The following is a 26,185-nucleotide window of genomic DNA, read 5'->3' on the forward strand; positions in this document are numbered from 1 at the left end:
CAGTTGAGCAAGAGGGCACATAGAGATGTTGAATAGGATTGGAGAGAACTGCTCCCTGAGGGACTCCACGTGCAAGCTGTTAACAGCTTGAGGAGCTCTCTCCTATTGCTACCCTCTGTCCACAATCCGGAGAAAGGAGAATAGCTACCGAAGGGCAGTCCCTCTGATCCCAGCAGTGGTGAGGCAGTGAGCAAAAAGCTCATGGTCAACTGTGTCGAACACTGCAGAGAGGTCTAACAGTATGAGCAGCACCGACTCACCCCGTCTAACTGGCAATGGAGGTCATCCGTCAGGGCGCCTAGTACTGTCTCTACCCCAATAAGGTGGACTTATTGGCATGGAGGCTAGCAGTCACAGAGAGCCCAACAGCCATGGAGGGCTGCCTGGTTTCGGCAGCACCTCATGGATATTGGGGGGACAGTGAGGTGGGCTTGCTGGTGAGGAAGTTAGCTGCTGTGGAGGGCCAGCTGGCTTTAACAACAGCTCCTGCAGTGTTTGGGGATCCAGTGGCGAAGATGCAGCACCCCAGGAACCACAGAAGTTGATCTAGCAACAAGGAACGGGGGTGCTGCAAACCCTGCATCAATGCAGGAATTAAGTGTGTTGTTTGGGGGGATAGTGAGGGAGAACGGCTTGCCCAGGTTGCCCAGTGAGAATGTGGAAGGAGATGGGATTCCCTCCCAGCATATCTCATGAGCCCCCACTTGTAAGAAGTAATAATAACAATCACATTCAGAGTAAGAACTCATCTAATATGAAATCTCAGCATCATTACTTGTAGCAAACTCTTTTGGGGAAAGCTGGTAATACTCATGGTGCACTGATGATAGACCTGGCAGCATTTGCTCTAAAGCAGTGTAGCATTCTTTTATCTTTTTTTATTTGAAGCATTAGAGTCATCATACATTATAAAGTTGAGCCATGCATCAGCTTGTTGGTGAATTACAAAGGCCCAAAGCCTCCAAACCCAGAGACTATATACAACAAATCAGATTAAATAATGTCCAGACTGAGTATATGTATTAAGGCAGGCTTTCTCAACCAGGGTTTTGTGAAACTCTGGGGTTTCTTGACAGCCTTGGAAGGGTTTCCTGGATGGGTGGCATTTTGTTAATTTTCAATATCTTTAATCTGTTAAATATTTATCAGGCAATATGACTGAATGTAGTCATGTCAACCCCCCAATGGCCAATGATAGATCTGGATAGGGTGGGAAGGGGAGGGGCCCTAGGTGGGCACGTACACAGTTATGCTTCCAACCATGTTTGGCCCAATTATAGAAGAAGAAGAGTTGGTTCTTATATGCCGCTTTTTCTCTACCCGAAGGAGTCTCAAAGTGCCTTCCCTTTCCTCTCCCCATTACAGACACCCTATGAGGGAGGAGAGGATGAGAGACATCTGATATTACAGCTTGGTCAGAACAGCTCTATCAGTGCTGTGGTGAGCCCAAGGTCACCCAGCTGGTTGCATGTGGGGGAGCACAGAATCAAACCCGGCTTGCCAAATTAGAAGTCCGCACTCCTAACCACTACACCAAACTGGCTCTCTTCTGTGCCACAGTGCTAAACAAAACTGTGCCACTTCTGCGGTTTCTCAAAGCCTGAATAATGTTTCAGGGGTTTCTCAATGGTAAAAAAAAAATTATGAAAGGCTACATTAAGGACTAAAATCATAGTGCTTCCTTTAAAACAGAAATAAGAACAGGCCTTCTGGATCAGATGAAGATTCTCTCTAGTTCAGCATCTTATACAGGACTGTGGAGAATTTTGTCATAAACACATTTCACAGCCAAACATGTTATATTCAGCCATCTCAAACACTAATGAGCAGATCACCAACTGAGTTCAGCTCGCTCTCTCTCTCTCTTTTCCACCAAGGCTGGAAAGCAGCAAGAAGCCTGGGGTAGGAGAACACAAATGATTGACTTCTTTTCCCCTCCATCCCAAACAGGTAGCTTGGGTTTCAGAAAAAAGGAATAGGCCACTCATGCCACTCGCAAAACAAGCAATTTTGCGGAGGGTGGGGGGATAGAAGAGATTACACACACCCCAGCTTCAAAGAACAGAAGCAACAGGAACAGGAACAAGCAGCTCCTATTCTTTGCAGGTCATTCTATCAATTTCAGGTGGAGATGAAAAACTATTTTTCTCTCCCCAAACAAAACTGACAAAATGGCTGCAGAGAAAAAGAACCACCTGTTCCCATTCTCTGTAGTCCAAGTTCTAAGTCTGGAGTAGTAGAGAAGCAGACTTAATTCTAGATGAAGATGGAAGAAGGGATTCTTCCACTCCCTGGTCCAAAACTGACAAAATGGGTTGATAGCTTGGGCTGCAACAGAACAGGAACAATCCCCTCCCCTCTCCCCAGCATTCCAAACTGAGAATCTGGGGACAGGAAAAAAAACCTCTGCTTCTCCTCCCCCTGCCCCGAGCTTGGCCTACAAAAAATACAAACAGATTGCTCCTGCAGTCAAAGCTGTCATATGGGGGTGGGGAGAGGAGGACCTGGAGCCGTTCCTAGACCAAATACTCAGTTGAGGGAGGAATTAATCCTCTCCCCCTTCCCCATCTGTCAGCTTGGGCTACATAGGATAGGAAGATTGTTCCTGTGTTCTTTACCCAAACTTTCCAAGCTGGGAGTTCAGAAAAACCCATCTTCCAGCTGATCCCTACAATCAGTTGAAACTTGGTTCCTGTTCCCCATCATCGATACCACATATTTTCCTGAGTACACAGCAAAATTTACCCAGCAGGAGATCCTTCATCAGCTGGCAGTTTGGTTCTGATGGCTGCAAGAAGCTTGTCATTGAAAACAGATTACGAAGAACCAGACTGCCTTTTGTTCACAGATGAAGAGGAAGGAGAGTTGTTTTTTATACCGCTATCTCAAAATGGCTTACAATCACCTTCCTTTTCGCTCTCCAGAAAAGGGACTTTCTGAGGTAGGTGAGCCTAAGAGTGTTCTGAGAGAAACTATGACTGGCCCAGAGACCATCAGCTGGCTGCATGTGAAAGAGAAGGGAATCAGACCCACTCTTCCCAGCTTGCAGGCATATCCTCCAATGGCACAACCCACCTTGTTTCACAGGCCCAAGGGAGAGAGAATTTCCTCCATTACACTCAGATTCCCTACTTCAGGTTCAGCATTGCTCACCATTCTCCTCCAAAACTGCAAGGAAGAATCCTGCATTCTGACTCCCCTTTAGCTCTCAGCAGAAATCAAAGACCTAATTCCTCACATGAAGGAAACTGCCTTGTACTAAAACAGACCATAGGTCCATCAAGGTCTGTATTGTTTTGAAAGAATCGTCAGGGTCTCAGGAGAGGACTTTTACATCACCTATTACCCAGTCCTTTTCATTGGAAATGCAAATAATCAAATTTGGGACCTTCTGCATTCCAAGCAGATGCCCTATCACTGGGTCATAGACCCTTCACTTCAATGGCACTGTGGGGAAGTTTTCTGTTAAGCTAATAGGAACCCACTTTGAGGCATACAGAACATTTACAACATGGGGTAACAATGACAAGCATGTAATCAATATTCATTACAGTAATATACAAGGTATTAAACTGCCTGCCAAATCATGAATATATTTAACTCTGCTGACTCCTTTTTAGTCTCTTTTTAATTAATCTGCTTATTTGAAAAGTTTACTCCCTTGAAGCTGTGATTGTGCTAGACTTTCTGAGCAACCTTCTGTTTGCATCTATGCTGAATTTGATAGAACAGCAGACACTATTTCTAATCAGTTTGACAACACACTTCGTACGAAGTCCTAGGTACCACCAAGCAATTAAATCAAAGGTCATCTCATTCTTCGTTCCACGACTACTGTTCTAAGACACAATTTTTAAAAAGATTTGTCTCTTAATTGCAACTTAATTATACATTTAACCATTTAATATAATTGTAGCAGTGGATGATATTCTTCAATTTCTCTTTGGATTATTTTCCTGTATTCATATGTTCCCAGTAGCATATTACTTTTTGGAACTGGTAATTCCAGTTAATAGTATCTTACATTTTCCGGATTATCAACTGTACTAAGGGCAAAGCCCATTGTATTTTGAAATACAATGGGCGCTAGCATGGGCGCTGGTGGGGTTGGGGGGCTTGCAGGGCTCCTTGTGGGCCCCTCCGCCGCGGTATCCCCACCACCCCCTTTCCTCAACCCCTCCCCCAAGGTCCCAGCTTCAGCGCGGCGACAGAAGGGCCACCGCGTCCCCGACGCGGCGGGCCTGTTCTTTTTGTCGCAGCGAAGCCTTTCTCCCACCCCCATCCCTGCCCAACATCCCGGCTTCACCTCTTCCCCCGGCCCCCTCACCTTCGAGTCCAGGACAGGCCAAGTGGCCAATGGGGAGCCATGCTCTCCATTGGCCACTTGGCCCCAGAGTGACACTCGGCTACCGATTGGCCCCTCCGAGTTTTTATCACAGACTCAACCTGCCCCTTTCTCCACCCACAATTCCCTTAACTGTTTTATTTTTACTGCTCCACAGGAGCGGTTTACAGATTGCCTCCAAACATAAAACACCACAAATTAATAAATTTTATATTAATGAAAAACTATGTGCCACTGATTCTATAGTTCCACCTGTTTTCTAATATGCCCGATGTATCTACGTCTCCTGGTACTGAGCAATTCTATTAATCCAGCTTTGTTTTAAAGCTTCCAGTGTTCATACAGTAACACCTGCACATTGTATAGCTACATGGATATGTCTTGTCTATATATTTTTTTCCTATTAGAATAATAGAGTTGGAGCGGACTTCCAGGATCATCTAATCAAAAACGCTGCACAGTGCTGGAAACTCACAACTACCACTCACAGCTGACTCCAATTCCATGCCCAGATGATGCCCCCCACATTAGAAGAAGAGCTGGTTTGTGTACTCTGCTTTTTACTACCCAAGAGTCTCAAAATGGGTTATAATCACCTACCCTTCCTCTCCCCACAATAGACACTCTATGAGGTAGGTGGGGAAGACAGTGCTCTGAAAGAACTGTGACTGGTCAATGGTCACCTAGGTGACTGCATGTGGATGAGTGGGGAATCAAATCCCATTCACACACCGTCTCACAGCCTTCAGTCATCTGATAATCCCTAACCCTCAATAAAACAAGGAATGTAAATCTATTTGCAGTAGGAATAATCATGGATTGTTCAATCCCATGGATGAGGAGAAGGGGGTTTTTCTATTTCTACAGATCTGAGTATTATTTAGTCTAACGGATTAGAAATTGATTGCAACACACCAAATTCCAAGAATAAATGGATTCACCACTTTCTAGTTTCTACAACATCAAATGAGCAAATGCTCAGTATCTCTTGTTTTCCTTAAAAAAAACTGCACATGATACTTCTTCTTAAAACTTATACAGAAATATAAATATTTTTCTCCATATGTTCTTATTATTTATTAGTTAGGTACACAAAAGAAGCAAAGACTGACTATAGTTTTCTTCTTCTAGCACATAAAGTTATTTAGCCATAACAATCTTGGCACACTTTGCAACAACCTTGAAAAGTACAAACTGTTCCAAACTTGACCACCATTAATTATTAACTGTGACTGTATCATTTCCCTTACTGAATACTAACTTACATAACAGACCAATATGCATCAAAATAAAGGCATCAATGTTTTGAACTACACAAAACATAAAAAACATTTACTAGATTTACATTAAATCAGTCATGACTAGGTGTTGCAGATCATGATGAGTAATCCTAATATGCAAAACCTGACAATGATACACAGTAAAAGCAACACTGAACCTTATTTCTACATTTATTTTCAATAATAATATACTTGTCAAAAAAGAATTTTCTAAGATTTCTAAGATTAGAAGAAACTAATCCTGAGGCTAATCCAAAGGATATTTCACCTGAGTTAGAAATCTACTTTAGTATTCCATCAACATGTTTGTGGTTGTTAACATGGGATAGTACTATACCAGCTATGTTCTATGCAACAAATATTTGTTCACTTGTCTGTACGGTAGTGACCCCATGAAGTGCAATTACTAGGACTTATGAGCTGACTATATGACTCCCACACTGGAACTAGACTACACAAGTATAGCAGCAGCAGTGCCCAAAATGGACCAGACAAGAATAGACAGATCTGCTGATTCCACCTGGGCATCTTCCTGTAGACCATTGTGCTACAAATAGGAAAGTATCAAACATTGCAGTTGTGTTCCAAGGTAATCTCTCCAAATTGAGTGCATAGGCAATATTAGTACAAATGAGCATAAATAAAAACAGAATTGCGTAATGCACATGGTGGGGGAGAATCCTAAACTTTATATATACAAACTGATAGAATCAGAACTGATAGCGACTAAAGCTAGCTTGACAAAAACTTAACTTAGATGGGAAAAACAAATTCTATGCTATGGATTATGTTATAATGACACTACACTGTACACATACATGGTGAGGTCAAGTTTCAAAAACTGTTTACAGTTCTAATTGATCCATCTCAAAACGGATACTGGAAAGGTGCAGAAAAGGGCAACTAAAATGATCAAGCAGGAATGTTTTCCCAGTGAGACAAGACAAATGTTTTCCATTTGGAGAAAAAAGCCAAATGAGATGGATGAAGACATGATGGAGTTTCATATTATGTACAGCACATAGGATGAATGAGGTTTCCATGTTGGAAACCAGTATGCCAGATACTAGGGAACTGCAATGCTTTGGTGTTCAGTAACAGATGGTCAGGCAACATGGCAAACAAGATGGTGGACTGGATAAGACACTGCTCGGATACAGCAGGTCTTTCGTATTATCAATAAGCACATAAGGAAACTGTTCAACACAGCATTTTAGTAAAGATTACACATTACAAAGTACTATAATTTTTTCTTCTATTAGGTGATCAGTGAAAGAATTCAAAAGATTTCATATTCTGCAGAAGCAGGAACTCTTGTCTATACTGTTATTGCTTCTAAAGCATGGAAGAATACTAAGACAACTATACCACAGATAAATATGGCTTAATATTTAGTATAGGCTAAATCAATGGTCCCCAACCCCCGGGCCGCAGCCCAGCGCCGGCCCGTGAAGGCCTTGGTGCCGGGCCGCAGCTCCCTCTTCCCGCCCCCCCCCCGCAGTGAGAAGCTCGCCAGGCCACGAGCAAATTAGCCTCCAAAGCAGCCAATTAGCTTGCAGCCGGGCAAGCTTCTCGCTGCGGGAGGGGGAGGGGAAGAGAAGCTTGCCGGGCCGCAAGCTAATCGGCTGTTTTGTCGGCCGATTTGCTCGCGGCCTGGAGGGGCAGGGAGAGGGAGCCACGGCCACTGGCATGCCAGTGGCGCAAACGCGCAAGCGCGGACTGCTGCATGTGCACATTTGCGCCCCCGCCGGACGCAAACGCGCACGCATGGCAAGTCCGCGTATGAGCGTTTGCACTGGGGCTTCCACACATGTGTGGGGCCCCGGGCCGCCCTCTCCCCTTACCCAAGAGCAGCGGGCCGCGGAAGCCAGAAGGTTACCAAACGCTGGGCTAAATGATGTATGAACTTGCTGAGACTGAGAAGGAAAAAGATCCTGGGATCATAGTCGCTAGCTCAATTAAAGTATCAACCCAGTGTGCTCCAAAATGTAGCATCCACCTCAACTTTCCATCTACCCAGTGTCCCACCCTAGCTAACCTATAGCCTCCACTCCTACTGATTTATAACTATAAAATAAAAAACAGAGACTTTCCATCCTATTTGGAGCAGTTAATATCTATGGGCATAATAGATGGTCAATGAATTAGATGGTTAAATGGGCTTGGAGTAAAAGCAAAAAACAAAACAGAAGAACCTCAACTGCAAAATTCAGATTTTTTTAAGTACTCAGGTCCTTTTATTTTTATTGTTGTTCGCAGAAAGCAAACTTTAAGTGGCTGTATTTTGGGGACATTATCTACTACAATACAAGCAACCATGTCCTAAGCATCTAAAAGTTCTTCTTAAAGAGGCAGAGACTATAGGTTTTGAACCAATGGGGCTGCGTGTTTAATTTTAATTACCAATGTAAAAATTTTAAACTCTAATACTTGATCTACAACATATTTTAAATCTTCAGTAAGTTGCTCTGAACCTTCACAGAAGGATTGGGTATAAATGGAAAAATAAATAAAAGACAACAAAACTGTACAGCATTCTATGCATTCTGATAAAAAGTCCAACTCTCCAGTTATCATGAATGGCTATATTCACCCAGGGAGTATTTCCAAATTAATCCAAGTATTATTGCACCTGAGAAACTCTACTAAAAGTTCATTAAAATGAATTTGTTTATTTCTTTGATTCCATGACTGTGAATTGTATTAATGTGAAACAGTTTTAGATTTAGAAGATCAAAGTAACTGTACATAAGAAGCTGTATTAAACTCCAACCAATGGTCCATCTAGCCATCCAACAGTGATTTCCTCTGCCTTAGGCCTTCAAAAAATCACTCAATTCCATTACTCAAAGTAGACAGAAATGAAAGGGACTAAAACTATAGGCAAAACATGCCATCTACCACTGAGCTATACCCATCAAACAAAAAATACTCTCTGAACAACAATAAAATGAACTCAAATGAGCATTACCCCTCCCTCCCAGAAATTATGATAGGCACACAGTCTAAAGGGCCTGATCATTTCTAAGAGTTATGCATCCCAAAAGAACTTAGAAAAGCACAATCCTGTTATTCATACTATAGTGCTGATTTGATCATATGATACTAATATGACTGATAACACAATCCTCATTTGTTTTATTTTGCCACAAGGTAATAAGTTGGTACGCAACAAAAAAGCTGTATAGTGCTCGCTCAAAATCATAGCACTCAAAGGAAATAATGAGTTTAAAATAAAATCAGTTACCCGGAGGTAGTCTAACAAGCTATATCAAATGCTATATACTATTACATACATCCCAATCCAGGGGAGAATTAATTTAAGTTGATAGAAATCATTAATCAAAGATTATTAAATCATGGTCTTCTATGTAAAAAATCTTGTTGGTTGTAAGCTTCGTTTTAGAAGGTTCCACACTGAACATTTTTAAACAATAAATATTTTGAAATCTTTAAGTACTTTTTAAAATATCTTCATTTTGAAAACATTCCCAAACTCAGTCTCTTTTATGGCCTACTGCCATTACAGGTATTCCTTTTAATCATCAGAAAACTTTTGACTATCAACTACAGTTAACATAGGTGCATTAACCTCCCCCCCCCCATTAAATCCTGAGACAAGTAAGGACCTTTATAGTAAGCAACAAATTTAAGTATTCCCTGTTTGTTTAGCAATAGACAATATAATTTTGGACATATTTTAACTTTAATGGATAGCAGTTTCTCCCCTGATTCAAACTGGCTGTGTTTAATAGTGGAACACCCCACCCCAAAATAAAATTAATGTTCATATCTACTTTTTTTTCTCTTTCAGAACTGATTCTAGTTAATGTTATGAGTATTTTAATACTTTCAATACAGTCTTATTTCTAGAGACAAGATTTTTCAGTTATGTGAGGAGCAAACGTAAAGTAAAGGAGGCAATAGGCCCAACTGTTGGGTGCAGATAGACAAACTCTAACGGAGGATGCAGAGAAAGCAGAAAGGCTCAGCGCCTATTTTACATCTGTTTTTCCCCACAGGTCAAAGGGTTTAGGCACATCTAGAGATGGCAGTAGCCAAGGGATAGTGTCTGGGTGGCAGGTTGACATGGACAGAGAGGTTGTCAAGAGGCATTTAGCTGCACTGGATGAGTTCAAATCCCCTGGGCCGGATGAAATGCACCCGAGAGTGCTCAAAGAACTTTCCAGAGAACTAGCAGAACCCTTGTCCATCATCTTTGGGACCACTTTACTACAAGTACAACAATATAAGCTAGATATCGGGGGGGGGGGAATTCATTAAGAGTAGTTCAGCAGTGAAATAGGCTGCCTAAGGAGGTGGTGAGCTCTCCCTCACTGGCAGTCTTCAAGCAAAGGCTGGATACACACTTTTCTTGGATGCTTTAGGATGCTTTGGGCTGATCCTGCGTTGAGCAGGGGGTTGGACTAGATGGCCTGTATGGCCTCTTCCAACGCTATGATTCTGTGATTCTGTACAACTAAACATCTCTGATGGTGTATTCTAGACTTACCTAATAGTATCTTCCAATTCTATTTAGTAGATAAAAATATTCTTAAATATTATGAATGTATTATCTCAAATTATAAAGTTAGAATTTATAATAAATAAATAATCCATACTCTATAATGAGATCTCTTTGAGCTATGAAGTATTTTATTAAAATATCTTTTAGAATACTTGTGTCCTTTAAAACGCGGCTGCCAGGGTCCTCACAGCAACACCTCGGAGGTCCCACATCCGGCTCATCCTCCAGCAACTGTGCTGGCTTCCAGTTGAATTCTGGATCAGGCTTAAGGTATTGGATATCACCCTTAAGGCCATATGCGGTCTGGGCCCAGTATACGTGAGGGACCGCCTCTCCACCTACAGTCCTCAAAGATCCTTGCGCTCTACTACATCCAACCTCCTGGTGGTCCCTGGCCCCAAGGAAGCCCGCTTGACCTCAACCAGGTCCAGAGCTTTCTCCATTCTGGCCCCCATCTGGTAGAACGAGCTCCTAGAGAAGATCAGGGACCTGACTATACCTAAACAGATCCACAGGGCCTGCAAAAGGGAGCTCCTCTGCCCGGCATTTGGTTGAGGTCGACCCAAACCACCTCTTCCAGTTGGCCCCCAAGCTACCCCCCTACGACTGACACTAATCGGCTTTACCCACTGGGTCCCAGTAAGAGTTGAGCTGAGGCTCTTGCAATTTCTATTTTATAATGTTATTGTTATGATGTTGTTAAGTTATTACTGTTATAATGTTAATGTTATCATCTGTTACCATGTTATCTGTATTTTTTTCTGTAAACCGCCCTGAGCCCTCACTATACTATACTATACTATACTATACTATACTATACTATACTATACTATACTATACTATACTATACTATACTATACTATACTATACTATACTATACTATACTATACTATACTATACTATACTATACTATACTATACTATACTATACACTACTTCTTAAAGGCAGAGATACTACTGCTTATATTAGTGTGCTTAAACCCCCAAAGATTTTTTTTTAATTCAGATTTTTCTGCAAACCTCAAGCTTTTCTTGGATTTATAGAGGGAAAACTTGTTTGTTGGACCATAAGGAAGGCCTAACGTCAAAGAATTGAGGCTTTTGAACTCTGGAGAAGACTCTTACGAGACCCTTGGACTGCAAGGCGAACAAACCGGTCAGTCCTAGAGATCAGCCCTGACTGCTCCTTAGAAAGCCAGATCCTGAAGATGAAACTCAAATACTTTGGCCACCTCATGAGAAGAAAGGACTCCCTGGAGAAGAGCCTAATGCTGGGAGCGATTGAGGGCAAAAGAAGAAGGGGATGACAGAGAATGATGTGGCTGGATGGAGTCACTGAAGCAGTCGGTGCAAGCTTAAATGGACTCCGGGGAATGGTAGAGGACAGGAAGGCCTGGAGGATCATTGTCCATGGGGTAGCGATGGGTCGGACACGACTTCGCACCTAACAACAACAAAAAACTTGTTTGTTCATAGTCCAGTCTCCAGAGATGGGACCATGTTGAGAATTAGCTATACTGATGATATTTTGTTTTCCTAGAACTTATACTATGATTTTTAATGGTCATAAAACCATTATGTTGATTAAACTGAAGTATTTAATATTCTGTTGTTCACCCCCCAAATAAAAAACCCTTACCTGTACACACTAGTGCATTATTAGTAGACCAGTTATTAGCAAATATAAAAGGCTGTACAGGAAACCTGAGAAAAACTACTGTACTGCAAGAAACTCACCTGCAACTACTCAAATACTTCTGAGGTTGTTGGAGAGCAGCAAGCACTCACCTCACTGAGAGGTGAGCGCTCAACAGACTATTCAAGAAACTTGGTGCCTAACTCTGCTACTCAGGCTGGCTAGGGTTCAAATAGGCTTGGACATCAGATAGCATGCAAGTGAGATTGCTGAGTAAATTTGCTCTGCAAGAGTTCATAGCCTTCTAATACATAAGGAGAGTATATGAAGGTGTCACTGTGCTACTAAATTACTCTGTGAGCTGTTCAGGCCTTTTCAATAGTTGCTAGTATGAACACACATGTACCATAACTACTATGATCTACTTCAGTACCCTTTTACAATTTTCTAGAATTTATGCCTCTGAGTGGAAAGTAGATACATTTTGATGATATTGCAAAAGGATATAGTCACAGACATTACTCCTAAAGCATCAGACTATGAAATTATAGGCTGTGTACCTTTTCTGAATGAAGTATTGCCTTTGAAGTGATAGGCGTTATGACAAACTAGTAATCAAGCCCGCTGTATCTAAATACAGCGGGCGCTAGACCAGGGAGCCCCCGGCAGTCGCGCGGAGCGCGGCTGCCAGGGGCTCAGTTTGTCGGGTGCCTGACGCGGCGAGAGGCGCAAAGCGCCTCTCACTGCATCAGGCCGTTGGGTAGGGAGCCCCCGGCAGCCGCGCTCCACGCGGCTGCCGGGGGTTCCCTTTGTGGGCGGCCTGAAGTGGCGAGAGGCGCTTTGCGCCTCTCACCGCGTCAGGCCGCCGGGCAGCAACTGCGAGCCGCGCGGTTGCTTCCTTCAGCAGGCTGGGAATCGGCCGGGCCAATCGGCAGGTGCTTCGAGCCTGCCGATGGTCTGTCTGGAGGAAGGGGCCAATCAGGCCCCTTCCTCATCACGGACAAAGCCCTCCCGCCGAGGGCTTAACGAATTATTTAGTCCGCGGGCGTGTTAAGGATTATAGACAAATACATTATTCTAGTAGCTTTCATAAAAACTCAACCTCTGCTTTTAAATCATGTGACAGACCTTGTCAGACTTAATTTATTCTCTATTGTCTAGTGTTCAAATTCTATATCCGCTGAATGTACATGTAAACTCTAATGGGGCCTGCTTTTAGTTTTAACCATACACATCTATTTTCTGCCATTTACTTTTCCCTGCACTGTTTTCCCCTAATCACTCCTTCATACTGAAAGACCATCGCTTTAAAACTAATGCTGCCACAGGGTGAGAACAAGCAGAATATAAATACATGTGTATTTATTTCTGAAATAGTGCTGGGTGATATCTTCATCTAGCCAAGTGCTACAAGACCAGCCAAGAACAATTATACTGTACTGAATTTAAGACCTCAGTACAGAATCACAGAATCACAGAGTTGGAAGGGGCCATATAGGCCGTCTAGTCCAACTCCCTGCTCAACGCAGGATCAGCCTAAAGCATCCTAAAGCATCCAAGGAAAGTGTGTATCCAAACTTTGCTTGAAGACTGCCAGTGAGGGGGAGCTCACCACCTCCTTAGGCAGCCTATTCCACTGCTGAACTACTCTGACTGTGAATTTTTTCCCCCTGATATCTAGCCTATATCGTAGTACTTGTAGTTTAAACCAGTGGTCCGCAACCTTTTACAGGTTGCGGACCGGTAGCAGCAAGGAGGGCGATTGCCCGGCTGTACATGCCGCGCGTGCGCGGCCCTGCTTCCCTCCCCCCCACAGTAAGAAGCTTGCCGGGCCGCAAGCTTGCAGCCTGGGAAGTTTCTTACTGCGGGGGGTGGGGCGGGGAGAGGGAGCCGCGGCCCGGTGGTTGGGGACCACGGATTTAAACCCATTACTATGCGTCCTTTCCTCTGCAGCCAACGGAAACAGCATCCTGCCCTCCTCCAAGTAACAACCTTGCAGATACTTAAAGAGGGCCATTATGTCAGCCTCTTTTTTTTCCAGGCTGAACATTCCCAAATCCCTCAACCTATCTTCATAGGGCTTGGTCCCTTGGCCCCAGATCATCTTCGTCGCCCTCCTCTGTACCCTTTCAATTTTATCTACGTCCTTCTTGAAGTGAGGCCTCAAGAACTGCACACAGTACTCCAGGTGTGGTCTGACCAGTGCCGTATACAATGGGACTATATTGTGATTTTGATGTGATGCCCCTGTTGAGACAGCGGAAAATGGCATTTGCCTTTTTTACCGCTGCATCACACTGCCTGCTCATGTTTAGTTTACAATCCACAAGTACTCCAAGGTCTCGTTCACACACAGTGTTACCTAGAAGCGTATCCCCCATCCAGTAGGCATGCTTTTCATTTTTCTAACCCAGATGCAGAACTTTACACTTACCTTTATTAAATTGCATCTTGTTCTCATTTGCCCATTTTTCCACTGTGTTCAGATCTCCTTGAACTCTGTCTCTATCTTCTGGAGTATTTGCCAGTCCTCCCAATTTGGTGCCATCTGCAAACTTGATGAGTAGTCCCTCCACCCCCTCATCTAGATCATTAATAAATATGTTAAAAAGTACCGGGCCGAGCACCGAGCCCTGAGGTACCCCGCTACTCACCTCCCTCCAGTCTGATGAAACACCACTGACAACAACTCTTTGAGTGCAGTTCTCTAACCAATTCCCTATCTACCTAACTATCTCAAAATCCAGATTGCACTCCATCAGAACATCATGGGGAACCTTGTCAAAAGCTTTACTAAAATCCAAGTAAGCGACATCAACCGAATTTCCAAGATCCAGCAAACCTGTTACTTGGTCAAAAAAGGAAACCAGGTTGGTCTGACAGGACCTGTTGGAGACAAATCCATGCTGACTTCCTTGGATCACCAAATTGTCCTCCAAATGTTTGCAGATTGCTCCCTTTAATATCTGCTTCATCATGCTGTCTGAAATCTCTGTCCATGAGGCTGGGAGTTCCGTCTCAGCAGCCGGCTCAAGGTTGACTCAGCCTTCCATCCTTCTGAGGTCGGTAAAATGAGTACCCAGCTTGCTAGGGGGGGGGGGGTAAATGGTAATGACTGGGGAAGGCACTGGCAAACCACCCCGCATTGAGTCTGCCATGAAAATGCTAGAGGGCGTCACCCCAAGGGTCAGACGTGACCCAGTGCTTGCACACGGGATACCTTTACCTTTTTACTTCCACCTATGGGGATGCAAAACAGCATACACTGATCACTCTCCTCTGTTTTATCATCACAGCAACCCTGTGAGGTAGGTAAAGCTAAGAGAGTGTTACTGGCCTAAAGGTCACACAAGAAGCATCTATGGAAGAGCGGGGATTTGCACATGGATCCCCCAGAACCTAGCATAGCATCCTAACTACTACACCACACTGGCTCAAAGTCACAATACATCATTAGTTATCACAAGAACTCAGACTGTATCCACACTGGGAACTTCGCTGCCCCGGCTTCCGTATGGGAGCACAAATCCTGGGTGGATGACATGCACCAGGCCAAATGTTCCCCCATGTGGGAGCAGAAAGAGGCAGGGCAACCAGCCCCAACTCAAATTCCAGCCTGCAGCCTGATGTGAAGCCTCCAGTGTACAAACAGTCCAACTGTTGGGTGGGGTGGGGGAGCATGCTAAAGAATTACAGACAAGACCACAATACAGTGACTGAGGTTCCACCCATGTTAGTATAAGTATAGACATAGCAACACTCATGTTGGCATAGCTATAAATGCTCTGACAGGATTGCCATGCTGCACTTTCTAGATATGCATCTTTCTCCTGCCCTTACTCTAAAGGAGAAAATAAATGTTCCATGCAAAATGTACAGAATAGTCTCTCAAAAAAGCAGCTATGAGAAGCTGCAATCAGAGCAGAGGAATGAATAAAAACATGCTTTGCATGCAAGCATTCCCAGTGTTTAATCACTGGCATCCTCAGTTAAAACATCTCAGATGACAGGGGAAAACATTTGAAAGCTGTTGCCAGTCATAGTATATAATACTGAGCTAGATGGAACAATGGTATGAGCTTCATATGGTTTTCCATCCATGGGGGGAAAGCTGCAAAAGCTACAGCTTAGGATGGCTCTATGGAAAAATAGCCTGTAAGGAAAGGATTTAGCAGCTCTGCCTTCCCTGCTATTTGTCAACTCCTGAGTGCAGCCACCTAGGTTGGTTATTTATTTTCTTATTGAATTAAAATACTTTCTGTACATTAACTCAGGAGAAACAAAAATAAAAAGTAACCCAACAAGGTAAAACACAAACTTATTTTGCTTTTAAGGCATCAGGAGCTAGCTACACATTTGGAGTATGATTCCTTTCCAAATGGGTGTTCCATCAGGCATTTGCTTGAGTCCAATGGACCCAACAACATCTGCTGGTCCCCCCAGAGCCGTATGGAAGGGTGGTATAAAAATCTAAAGAAATAAAACATTCTAAGGTAGAAAATGGTATCCTGCTTAGCCTTAACTGAGGCCATTACAACAGCCAACTCAATATACAGTGATAAAAGCCACACCATCCATCAAGAATTCTTTTTGCCCTTCACTACACATACCTCTCATATCACACTTAGTTCACCATGACAAAACACCCCAGCTCTACTACACTTCCTTACAAGGGAGGAGGGAAAGGAAAGGAAGAACAGATGGCAAGGATGGGGTTCAAGCTTCTCCTTCAGAATTTATTTTTGAATCTTATTAAAAGAATGGTAAAGTTATATTCAAAACATTATAATGGTGTAAAACAATTTTGATTAACTATATTGAGCACAGGAAGAGTACACTAGCTCTGTGTTAATATACAATACTGAATATTATAAAATTCTGTATGTAGTTTTATGTGAAATAGAAATACTATTTTACTTTCCAGCTGAAGCAGCAAAAATTTGCAGAATTGTTATGTAATGCCAGTATATTAGTACTGATAATAATGAGAAGATGTGGCAAAAAAAATTCATTGACCTTACACAGGTTTTTCCCTTATTGAGGTTCAAGCTTTCCAAAACCTATACATAAATAGCACAAAGCCTTATTTTCTAACTCAACGGTACATTTATGAAAACTATATGGGCAATCTCATAAATAGCAGCTTGTCAGTAAATTAGATCACCAGATAAATGTTTTCAGTTGGGAGGGATTGTTTCTAGGTTTATCATCTTCAATAATAAAGAGGAGAAACTTTTAGGTACAACCACAATTTCTTTTTGTAAATATACTTTGAGCAAGAGAGATACGCCTGTTGGCAAAATAAATTTTCTACAGGTGAGTAACAACAGGAATCTTCCAACATATGCTCCAGTCTAGGCCTGTTGTACCTGCCTCCGCTTTTGCTGCAGGGAAAGCAGTTTGAGGCAAGCTAAAGCAGATAAATTCCAATCCAAGCAAGCTGAAAAGCATGTTATAAAATACAAAAATGTCTGGTGCACTGTGAAAGCAAACAAGCACCAACAGCGGTGGACTTTAGTAGATTTACAATCCTAGAGTTGTTGCAGCATAAAAATAAGATGTCTCAGCTGCTCTGCTACTGAAACACAACAAAACTCAACATTGTTCCAGCACTGCAAGCAAATATATTAGAGCACATGTTCAGGATCATCAATTCAACACAGACATTTAACCTTTCCTCTTGGCTACTCCAAGCAGTTCTTTATTTACCAAGAGCATTTTTACCCTGCTTTTTTCACATAACCTTAGTTTCCTTGAAACATTTCACAACTTTCCTTGTATTCAGGCACAACATAGCATTTTAACAACACATTTCCTTATTTTCTCCAACTTTATATTTCTCAAAGGCACATAATAAATTACCTGAACAACGCTTTACTAGAAAAATGACATTTTTCAAGTGTTCTGAAAAAATACAGATCAGGTAACTGCCACAAACTATAATCCATTAATATTCTTCTACAGTTCAGAGCAATAGGAAGCTAATCAAGTTGTGATGCTGAGGCACAACCAGCTAATGCTAATTTTAGATTCTGTTAACCAGAATAATGTACTGACCTATTACTTGGAAAATAATAGTACTAGGTGACTTAGAATTGAGAAGATAATTAGGGAATGACATAATTGTTTCCTAATTTAAAAGAGAAAGACAAAACAAATAGCAATGGCTTACATTAAAAGGAGGGAAACAGAAATAAAGCATTTCAACAGGGCAGGCAAAATAATTTTTGCAAAGTTATATTATCAGAGTTCATAACAAGAACAGTTTGACAATGGAATAAACTGCTTGGAAAGCTTCTGGAATCTGCTGAGATTTGGAAAAGGACTAGTCAAGAACTAGATTTGTGACCGGGTGTGTGTGTGTGTGTGTGTACTTTACAAATGAAGTTGGGAGACTGAGACGAAGATCCCAACACTCAGCCACTACTTTGCTGACACTGTGCAAAGTATATAAAAACTGTATTTAAAGTTTAAATCACACCAATGTAATTTACAAAGCAGTACTAATCTTTATGGATTAAGATTAAATTTGAATTCACACAATCTACAGTTATTTTAACCTCTATCCATGAAACTCTATTACATACACTGGCATTGTTGAGTTGTAGTAACCACATTTTGTCATTAAAAGAAAGAGCCTGGGAAATGAAAAACATACTCCCACCCCGTCATACAAGACTTAAAAACCAAAAATTTCCATTCATGGCTTAATCCTGGTTTGGATTGTTTAGATTTTATGACAAACTGTGGTTTGCCTCAAACAGTGAAGCTTTTAATGAAGAGTGAGAAGGAACATGGTTACATAACAGTTGCCATTAAATTCAAATCTTGCCAGAGTTCAAGTCCACTTTGTAAAGTTCACAGGCCATTAAGAGAATTCTAATATTTTCCCTGTTCATGCTCCCCAAGCGGTTCTAAGTGTGTATGCAAGACAACTGTTTTACTCTGTTTTTTCTTCAGTAAGATAAAGGTGGGAAACATTTTATTTTTTTACTATCAAGCATAATAAATATGACACAATAGCTATGTATTGCAACAACTGTAACGGTGTGAATGTCAAGCAGCATTTCCATTACATAAACAGTCCTCTACCCACTAACAACCAGTCATTACTTATTCAGTTTTCAAATGTGTGATGTTAATTTATATCCTTGAAGAAGAATTGGTTCTTATATGCCGCTTTTCTCTACCAGAAGGAGCCTCAAAGCCGCGAACAATCGCCTTCCTTTTCCTCTCCCTACAATGGACACCCTGAGAGGTAGGTGAGACTGAGAGAGCCCTGATATCACTGCTCAGTCAGAACAGCTTAACTGGTGATGTGACGAGCCCAAGTTCACCCAGATGGCTGCATGTGGGGGAGTGGGGAATCAAACTCAGCTTGCCAGATTAGAAGTCGGTGTTCCTAACCACGGCACCAGGTTGGCTTTCTCAGAAAGTGTCAGACAGAAATGATTAATTTCACTACTGCTCACCTTTCTAAGCAAATAGAACTCTTATAGCACAAGTCAACTACATGTTTGGATTAATATGTGTAGGCAGGATAATGGACCTATTTGTTCATACATTATTAAGTTTTAGTTGTTATAACAATCATTTTTATCTTTGGTTATTTAGGAAACTGAATTACAGAGTTAAAAATATTCTGCATTTTTAGGTTAACAAATGTGATTCCATCCAGGACTCATAAGGTCATCAGTTTAGGCCCAAGGGCTTCCAATTTCAGTTCACCTATAGCATATCTTTTGGCTGGATGTAATTATGAGGACAATTAGACTAAACTACATATGACAGAAGATGCCTCAAAGAGCTGACTAGTGGGAAAAAAAACCAGTGTATAACCAATGAAATTAGCTTAGACTTCAGGTAGCACTTCTCCTTAATACAGTAAGTAATGTGCAAAGTATAAAAGTTAATTATTTTTGCTGTTCCAGCCAAAAATTCTACCTACCAAGAAGTTTTCCTATATTAGCTTATCACAATAACAGTGCAATCGAACTCAAGTTTTTGATAACATTAGATAACAGTTTAAAGCTTAACACATAAGGTGTTTAATTACCCCAAACAACGATGACTGTATCTCTTACATGCAGATTATAAATGCAGATCACCATGTAGTTAACCCTTATGAAGCAAACCTATGTATTCAGAAGTAAATCCCACTGTTAAATGGCGTTTCTGCAGTGTGCCCAGGACTGCACTGTGTCTACAATCAATGTAATATATTTCCATAGAATAGTCATCTCTGAAGAACTCTTGACTCATTGATATACTCATTACACTTCTACATGCCAGAGCCCTGACCTAGTTACAAGCTTCTTAATCTGTCTGTTTGATGACACATTCATTGGAATTGGGAACTTCAGTAATTCTGTGGAGTTATCACCATACTGATTTTAAAACAGTATTCAATGGAAAGCTCATCAAAAGAACAAAGTTTCCAAATATATTATGAAAACATTTCTAATCTACTCATAATTAAAACAATGATCATTATACCTAGGGAACTTAATTAAAATCATAACTATATTCCACACAACTTTTTAAAATACCCTTATAAGCAGGTATATAAACCAACTTCAAGATTTTTGTCTTTATGAGAAGTAAAACTGCAGTAGTCCATGAGAAGCTTGAACTACCTGTTGAAGGATATACAGGAGAAGTCTACGACCACTGTCTTTGTTTTGTTTGTTTTTTAAAAGCATTAAGCCTAACACAACAGAAAAAAAAGTGTCAATGATGAAGAGCACACTTTATATAGCTTTTAGGGCATAGTCATAGCTTAATATAAATGCAACTACAAAATTAGCTACACACATAGCCATGTATCCAGTTTCAGGAGGCACATTAGAATAAGACACCACCATCTCCAGCCAAGAGAACTCAACATCTAGCCTACATAACATGCACAAGCTGCCTCTCAAAAGTTAATTCAGATGACTAGTTGTTCAAAAAATAGATTTTATAATCTGTTTATCAGTCCTTTTGAAAACAGTATTCCTGACACCTAACAATATTTTTTAAATTACAGAAGTTGCAACATAAATATTTACCTAATAGGTCTCTTTAAAATAAAAAATAAAATGCAACATTTCCTAACTTCATAAATAAGGCAATCCAACTAACTGGACCACTGAGTAACAACACTACAACCGTAAGTGTCAAGACAACCCAAAGAGTAACCTTTTAATAGCTTTTTCGTAATACAACATACAACATACAAATTTCAAAAATCCGAATGCTAAACCCTTATTGTTAAATCTAACAACAGTTTAAAGTAATCCTAAATTTGAATAATCCACAGCACCAGATGGTTCAACATACCATTTTCAGTTAGCTTTTTCCCCCTCTGACGTGGAAATAGACATTACTTTCACAAAACTACACTTGCAAATTACCTCCGAGTCCCAAAGGGAAGCAATAATCCCTGGTAACGAGAGTACTCAGCGACCACGCCTTCCTGCTGCCCTAGCAAGTTGCAAGCGGAGCAGTCGTGTCACATATCTTCTTTCAGGCGCAGGGATCCTAAAGGTTAGTTTTACACAAGCCGAACAGGCTCATCTAGCGAGTGTATAATGAAACGGGGCGGGGAGGTGAGGGGAGGAAACAGAAGCGAAAATTCTGGTTCCTGGAGGGAGAAAACGCTTCCAAAATGCACGCGAGGGTTGTATGAAATAGGATTATACCATTTATATACACTACCGCTTGCTTTCATTTCTGTTGGCGACAAGCCTCTATGCCCCCCCCCTCGCGTGAGGGGGAGGCAACAGTGTTGAACAGAAGTTTCCCCAAATTAGTGATATCGCTCCATACCAGATTTTAAATCTTATTTACTGTGTGTCGGAAAGGGAGGACTAAATGCCTTAGCCGGCATAGTTTTTAGAAAAACGCCAGGCTTCAGACCAACTTTGAAATCCATGCTCACCCCAGAGACTCATTGTGGGCTATTCGAGCTGAAATACCAAGTAGTCTGTGCATGCTTGCAGACCCAATACGTCTATTTCATGCGTCCCGGGTGGCTGAGATTAAGCCCCAGTAAGTAATTCCGCGCTCTTTAAGGCAGCAAGGCCATGCATTTTTGTTTGGGAACAAAGTCCAAGTGGGATCTGCTTCCGAGTCAACACGCATAGGGTCAGCCTGCATGGGAACTCTCTAACCCTTCCTGAAAACTCAACCTCCACTATAGTACCAGACAAGGGGCAACCAAATGAACTCTGCTCCACATTCCAAACCCAATCTTCGAAGAAAGCCCTATATTTATGGACACCCGGGGCCTTACGCAAAAGAAAGGCGTTTTTAAAAAATCCACTGGAGTTCAGGGGTGAAGGGAAAAAATAATCCTCCTAGGTTGGTTTTTGTTTGTTTTTTGTTTGCTTGCTTTGTTTTTCCTTATTAAGCACCAATTTTGTTCCCAACAACTTCCTAAGCAAAAAGCAAGGAAAAGGAGGTGGATCAACTTCGCCAGAGGAGAGGAGAGGAGAGGAAAAGAAGACGGGTCGTGCAGGTTGGCTGGCTGGCTGGCTGACATCCTCCCAGTCTCTCACCTTCACAGATCCGGCAGCGCTACAGTCCCCGCTGCCTTCGCTGCCGCCGCCCTCGGCATGTCCGGAGCGCTTCTACCAGGAGGCGCCTCTCAGGCCGGGCTCAGCCTCTGGCTGCTGCTGCTGCCCCGCTGCTGCTGCTGCCGCCGCCTCCTTGGCCGCTGCCATCTTGCCCTGGCGGCTGAGAGGAAAGCGCCCCTGCTCAGCCCTCTCAGCTCCTCAGGCCTCCGCCTCATCTTCCCGAGGAGGGACCCAGCCCGCCACCGCGCTTGCCGCCGCCGCCTCCTCCTCCTCCGCGGCCACCGCCCACTTCTGCTGTTCCCGCTCTTCTCCCCGCGGGGCCTAAGGGCAGTGAGCGCAGGGGCGTCCGTGGTGGTTGGAGTCGTTGCCACCGCCCACCTCGCTCCTGGGCCGTGAGGAAGCGTCAGCCCCGTTCCGACATGTCTGGGTTCCGTTTCCAGCCTGCGGGCCCTCCTGACGAGCCTCCGCCAGCCGCCCTCTTCCGCAGCTGTAGCGCCACCGGCTGGTTCTTGCTGCCTCCTGGCAGCAATTAGAGCTCTAAACCCGCCTCCGTCAACAGGAAAGGAGCGGCTTTTGCTTCGTTTGCAGGGCCATGCCTGGCGACGAGAATGTGAGCGAAAAAGAAGCGAATGGCGTCCGCTGTACTCAGAATGCTGGCGTTTGCGTACACGATCGAAACCAATGCAGGCAAGTTTGCCCAAGAGTAAGTCCTCGTTTTGCCACGCTAACTTCCGGGTAAACTACACGATTGCCGCCAAAAGCAAAGCTATTTCCAGATCTGTATACAGCCCACAGGTTGTGCACTTCTTGCTGTTTTGGGACAATAACACAACGTCGACTGTGGGTGTTTCATCCGTGGTTTAAATCTGTTCTTGCTTCAGTCTTTTTGTAATGTTGGTATACAGGCGCCATTGGCTCGTATCCATATCCATTATGAGTGTCTCTTAGCTGAAGAAAGTGCAGGTCGGCTCTACACAGATCCTCATACATCCACCACTTTTAAAAACTGAACTCTTAACAAATCTAGTATCAAATCACAGGATAGGGAATGGACCATAAAGAAAATGGATCCCAAATTTGGGGGCACTACAGAGACCAATAAATGTGGATCTGAGGCATTGATCCTCATGAATTCATATAATTTTTACATTGAAACAAAATAGACCATGTCTTAGAATATAGACAACATCACAAAAATCACACATCCATGGTGTTGTGGGGCTATAGTGGGGCAAAAACATTGAAATATGTGGATCTTCAGTTTTGCACTACAGCAGCATCCCAAACTCAGCAGAGACATCAACCTGGCAACAAAAGTGCGTTTAGTCAAGGCTATGGTATTCCCAGTTGCAATGTATGGCTGTGAAAGTTGGACCATAAGGAAGGCTGAGCGTCAAAGAATTGAGGCTTTTGAACTCTGGTGCTGAAGAAGACTCTTGCGAGTCCCTTGGACTGCAAGGCGACAAACCAATCAGTCCTAGAGGAGATCAGCCCTGACTGCTCCTTAGAAGGCTAGATCCTGAAGATGAAACTCAAATACTTTGGCCACCTCATGAGAAGGAAGGACTCCCTGGAGAAGAGCCTAATGCTGGCAGCAATCGAGGGCAAAAGAAGAAGGGGACGACAGAGAATGAGGTGGCTGGATGGAGTCACTGAAGCAGTAGGTGCAAACTTAAATGGACTCTGGGGAATGGTAGAGGACAGGAAGGATCATTGTCCATGGTGTCGCAATGGGTCGGACACGACTTTGCACCTGACAACAACAACAATCCCAAACTCACCATAAGATCACCACCAAAATGACAGATACATGCCTTCATGGCGACTCCACAGAGCAAAAACATCCTTTCAAAGCATGAATCCTCATAGATTCTCAAGCGGTTTTGCACTAGACTATCCAAAACTCACCATAAGATCAAATCTATAGCCACAGAATACACTACAAATATCACATATCCATGCCTTCATGGCAACACCTGGGAGCCAAAACTTGGTTCCAAAGCACAGATCCTCTTGGGTCTTCAGGGGTTTTGCATGGGTGACCCCAAACTCAACATGAGAGCACTCATTATATTGATAGTCACAATATACACTACAAAAATCATGGATCCATGCCTTCGGGACAACACGAAAACACTGCAGGAGCTCTAAGAAGCCTATTTGATTGGACAGAGAACTTCAAGAGGAACTAAGAAAGAAAAGGAAAATGTTCAGGAAATGGAGGGAAGGACAGAGCTCTAAAGAAGAGTACCTACAGGTTACTAGGCACTGTAGATCAATCATTAGAAAGGCCAAAGCTGAGAGTGAGCTAAGATTGGCCAGGGAAGCCTATTGTAACAAGAAAAGATTTTTCAGTTATGTGAGGAGCAAACATAAAGTAAAGGAGGCAATAGGCCGACTGTGCAGATGGACAAACTCTAAAGGAGGATGCATAGAAAGCAGAAAGGCTCAGGGCCTATTTTACATCTGTTTTTCCCACAGGTCAAAGGGTTTAGGCACATCTAGAGATGGCAGCCAAGGGATAGTGTCTGGGTGGCAGGTTGACATGGACAGAGAGGTTGTTGAGAGGCATTTAGCTGCACTGGATGAGTTCAAATCCCCTGGGCCGGATGAAATGCAACCGAGAGTGCTAAAAGAACTTTCTGGAGAACTTGCACAACCCTTGTCCATCATCTCTGGGACCTCTTTAAGGACTGGAGATGTCCCGGAGGACTGGAAGAGAGCAAACGTTATTCCGATATTCAAAAAAGGGAGTAAGGATGACCCGGGAAACTACAGACCAGTGAGTCTGACCTCTGTTGTGGGTAAGATAATGGAGCAGATATTAATGGGAGAGATGTGCAAACATCTGGAGGACAATTTGGTGATCCAAGGAAGTCAGCATGGTTTTGTCTCCAACAGGTCCTGTCAGAATAACCTGGTTTCCTTTTTTGACCAAGTGACAGGTTTGCTGGATCGTGAAAATTCGGTTGATGTCGTTTACTTGGATTTTAGTAAAGCTTTTGATAAGATTCTCCAGGATGTTCTTACAGATAAATTGAAGGACTGCAATCTGGATTTTCAGATAGTTAGAGAACCGCACTCAAAAGAGTTGTTGTCAATGGTGTTTCATCAGACTGGAGGGAGGTGAGTAGCAGGGCACCTCAGGGCTCGGTCCGGTACTTTTTAACATATTTATTAATGATCTAGATGAGGGGGTGGAAGGACTACTCATCAAGTTTGCAGACAACACCAAATTGGGAGGACTGGCAAAAACTCCAGAAGATAGAGACAAAGTTCAAGGAGAACTGAACACAATGGAAAAATGGGCAAATGAGAACAAGATGCAATTTAATAAAGATAAGTGTAAAGTTCTGCATCTGGGTCAGAAAAATGAAAAGCATGCCTACTGGATGGGGAATACGCTTCTAGGTAACACTGTGTGTGAACGAGACCTTGGGGTACTTGTGGATTGTAAACTAAACATGAGCAGGCTGTGTAATGCAGCGGTAAAAAAGGTGAATGCCATTTTGGGCTGTATCAACAGGGGCATCACATCAAAATCACAAGATGTCATAATCCCATTGTATACGGCACTGGTCAGACCACACCTGGAGTACTGTGTGCAGTTCTGGAGGCCTCACTTCAAGAAGGACGGCGATAAAATTGAAAGGGTACAGAGGATGATCTGGAGCCAAGGGACCAAGCCCTATGAAGATAGCTTGAGGGACTTGGGAATGTTCAGCCTGGAGAAATGGAGGTGGAGAGGGGACATGATAGCCCTCTTTAAGTATTTGAAAGGTTGTCATTTGGAGGAGGGCAGGATGCTGTTCACATTGACTGCAGAGGAAAGGACACG

At 42.7% G+C, this 26,185-nt stretch overlaps 1 protein-coding gene across 4 annotated transcripts in view; it reads right to left on the minus strand.

The window, feature by feature from the left end:
* Positions 1–22,506, minus strand: part of HIPK3 (homeodomain interacting protein kinase 3) — a 106,295-nt gene extending 83,789 nt beyond the window's left edge. Inside the window, exon 1 of one of the 4 annotated variants that reach the window (XM_077321904.1) lies at positions 22,330–22,506. Coding sequence is in view for 1 of the 4 variants with exons in the window: in XM_077321903.1 (XP_077178018.1) it covers positions 21,711–21,723 (13 nt within the window). In the remaining 3 variants the exon portion in view is untranslated. Of the gene's footprint in view, positions 1–21,109; positions 21,685–21,710; positions 21,882–22,329 lie in introns of those variants that run through there. The other 3 variants (XM_077321903.1, XM_077321906.1, XM_077321905.1) reach the window with 3 other exon arrangements.
* Between the last annotated feature and the right edge of the window lie 3,679 nt (positions 22,507–26,185).

The sequence above is a fragment of the Paroedura picta genome, chromosome 2 (genome assembly GCF_049243985.1).
Source record: "Paroedura picta isolate Pp20150507F chromosome 2, Ppicta_v3.0, whole genome shotgun sequence".
NCBI lineage: Eukaryota > Metazoa > Chordata > Lepidosauria > Squamata > Gekkonidae > Paroedura > Paroedura picta.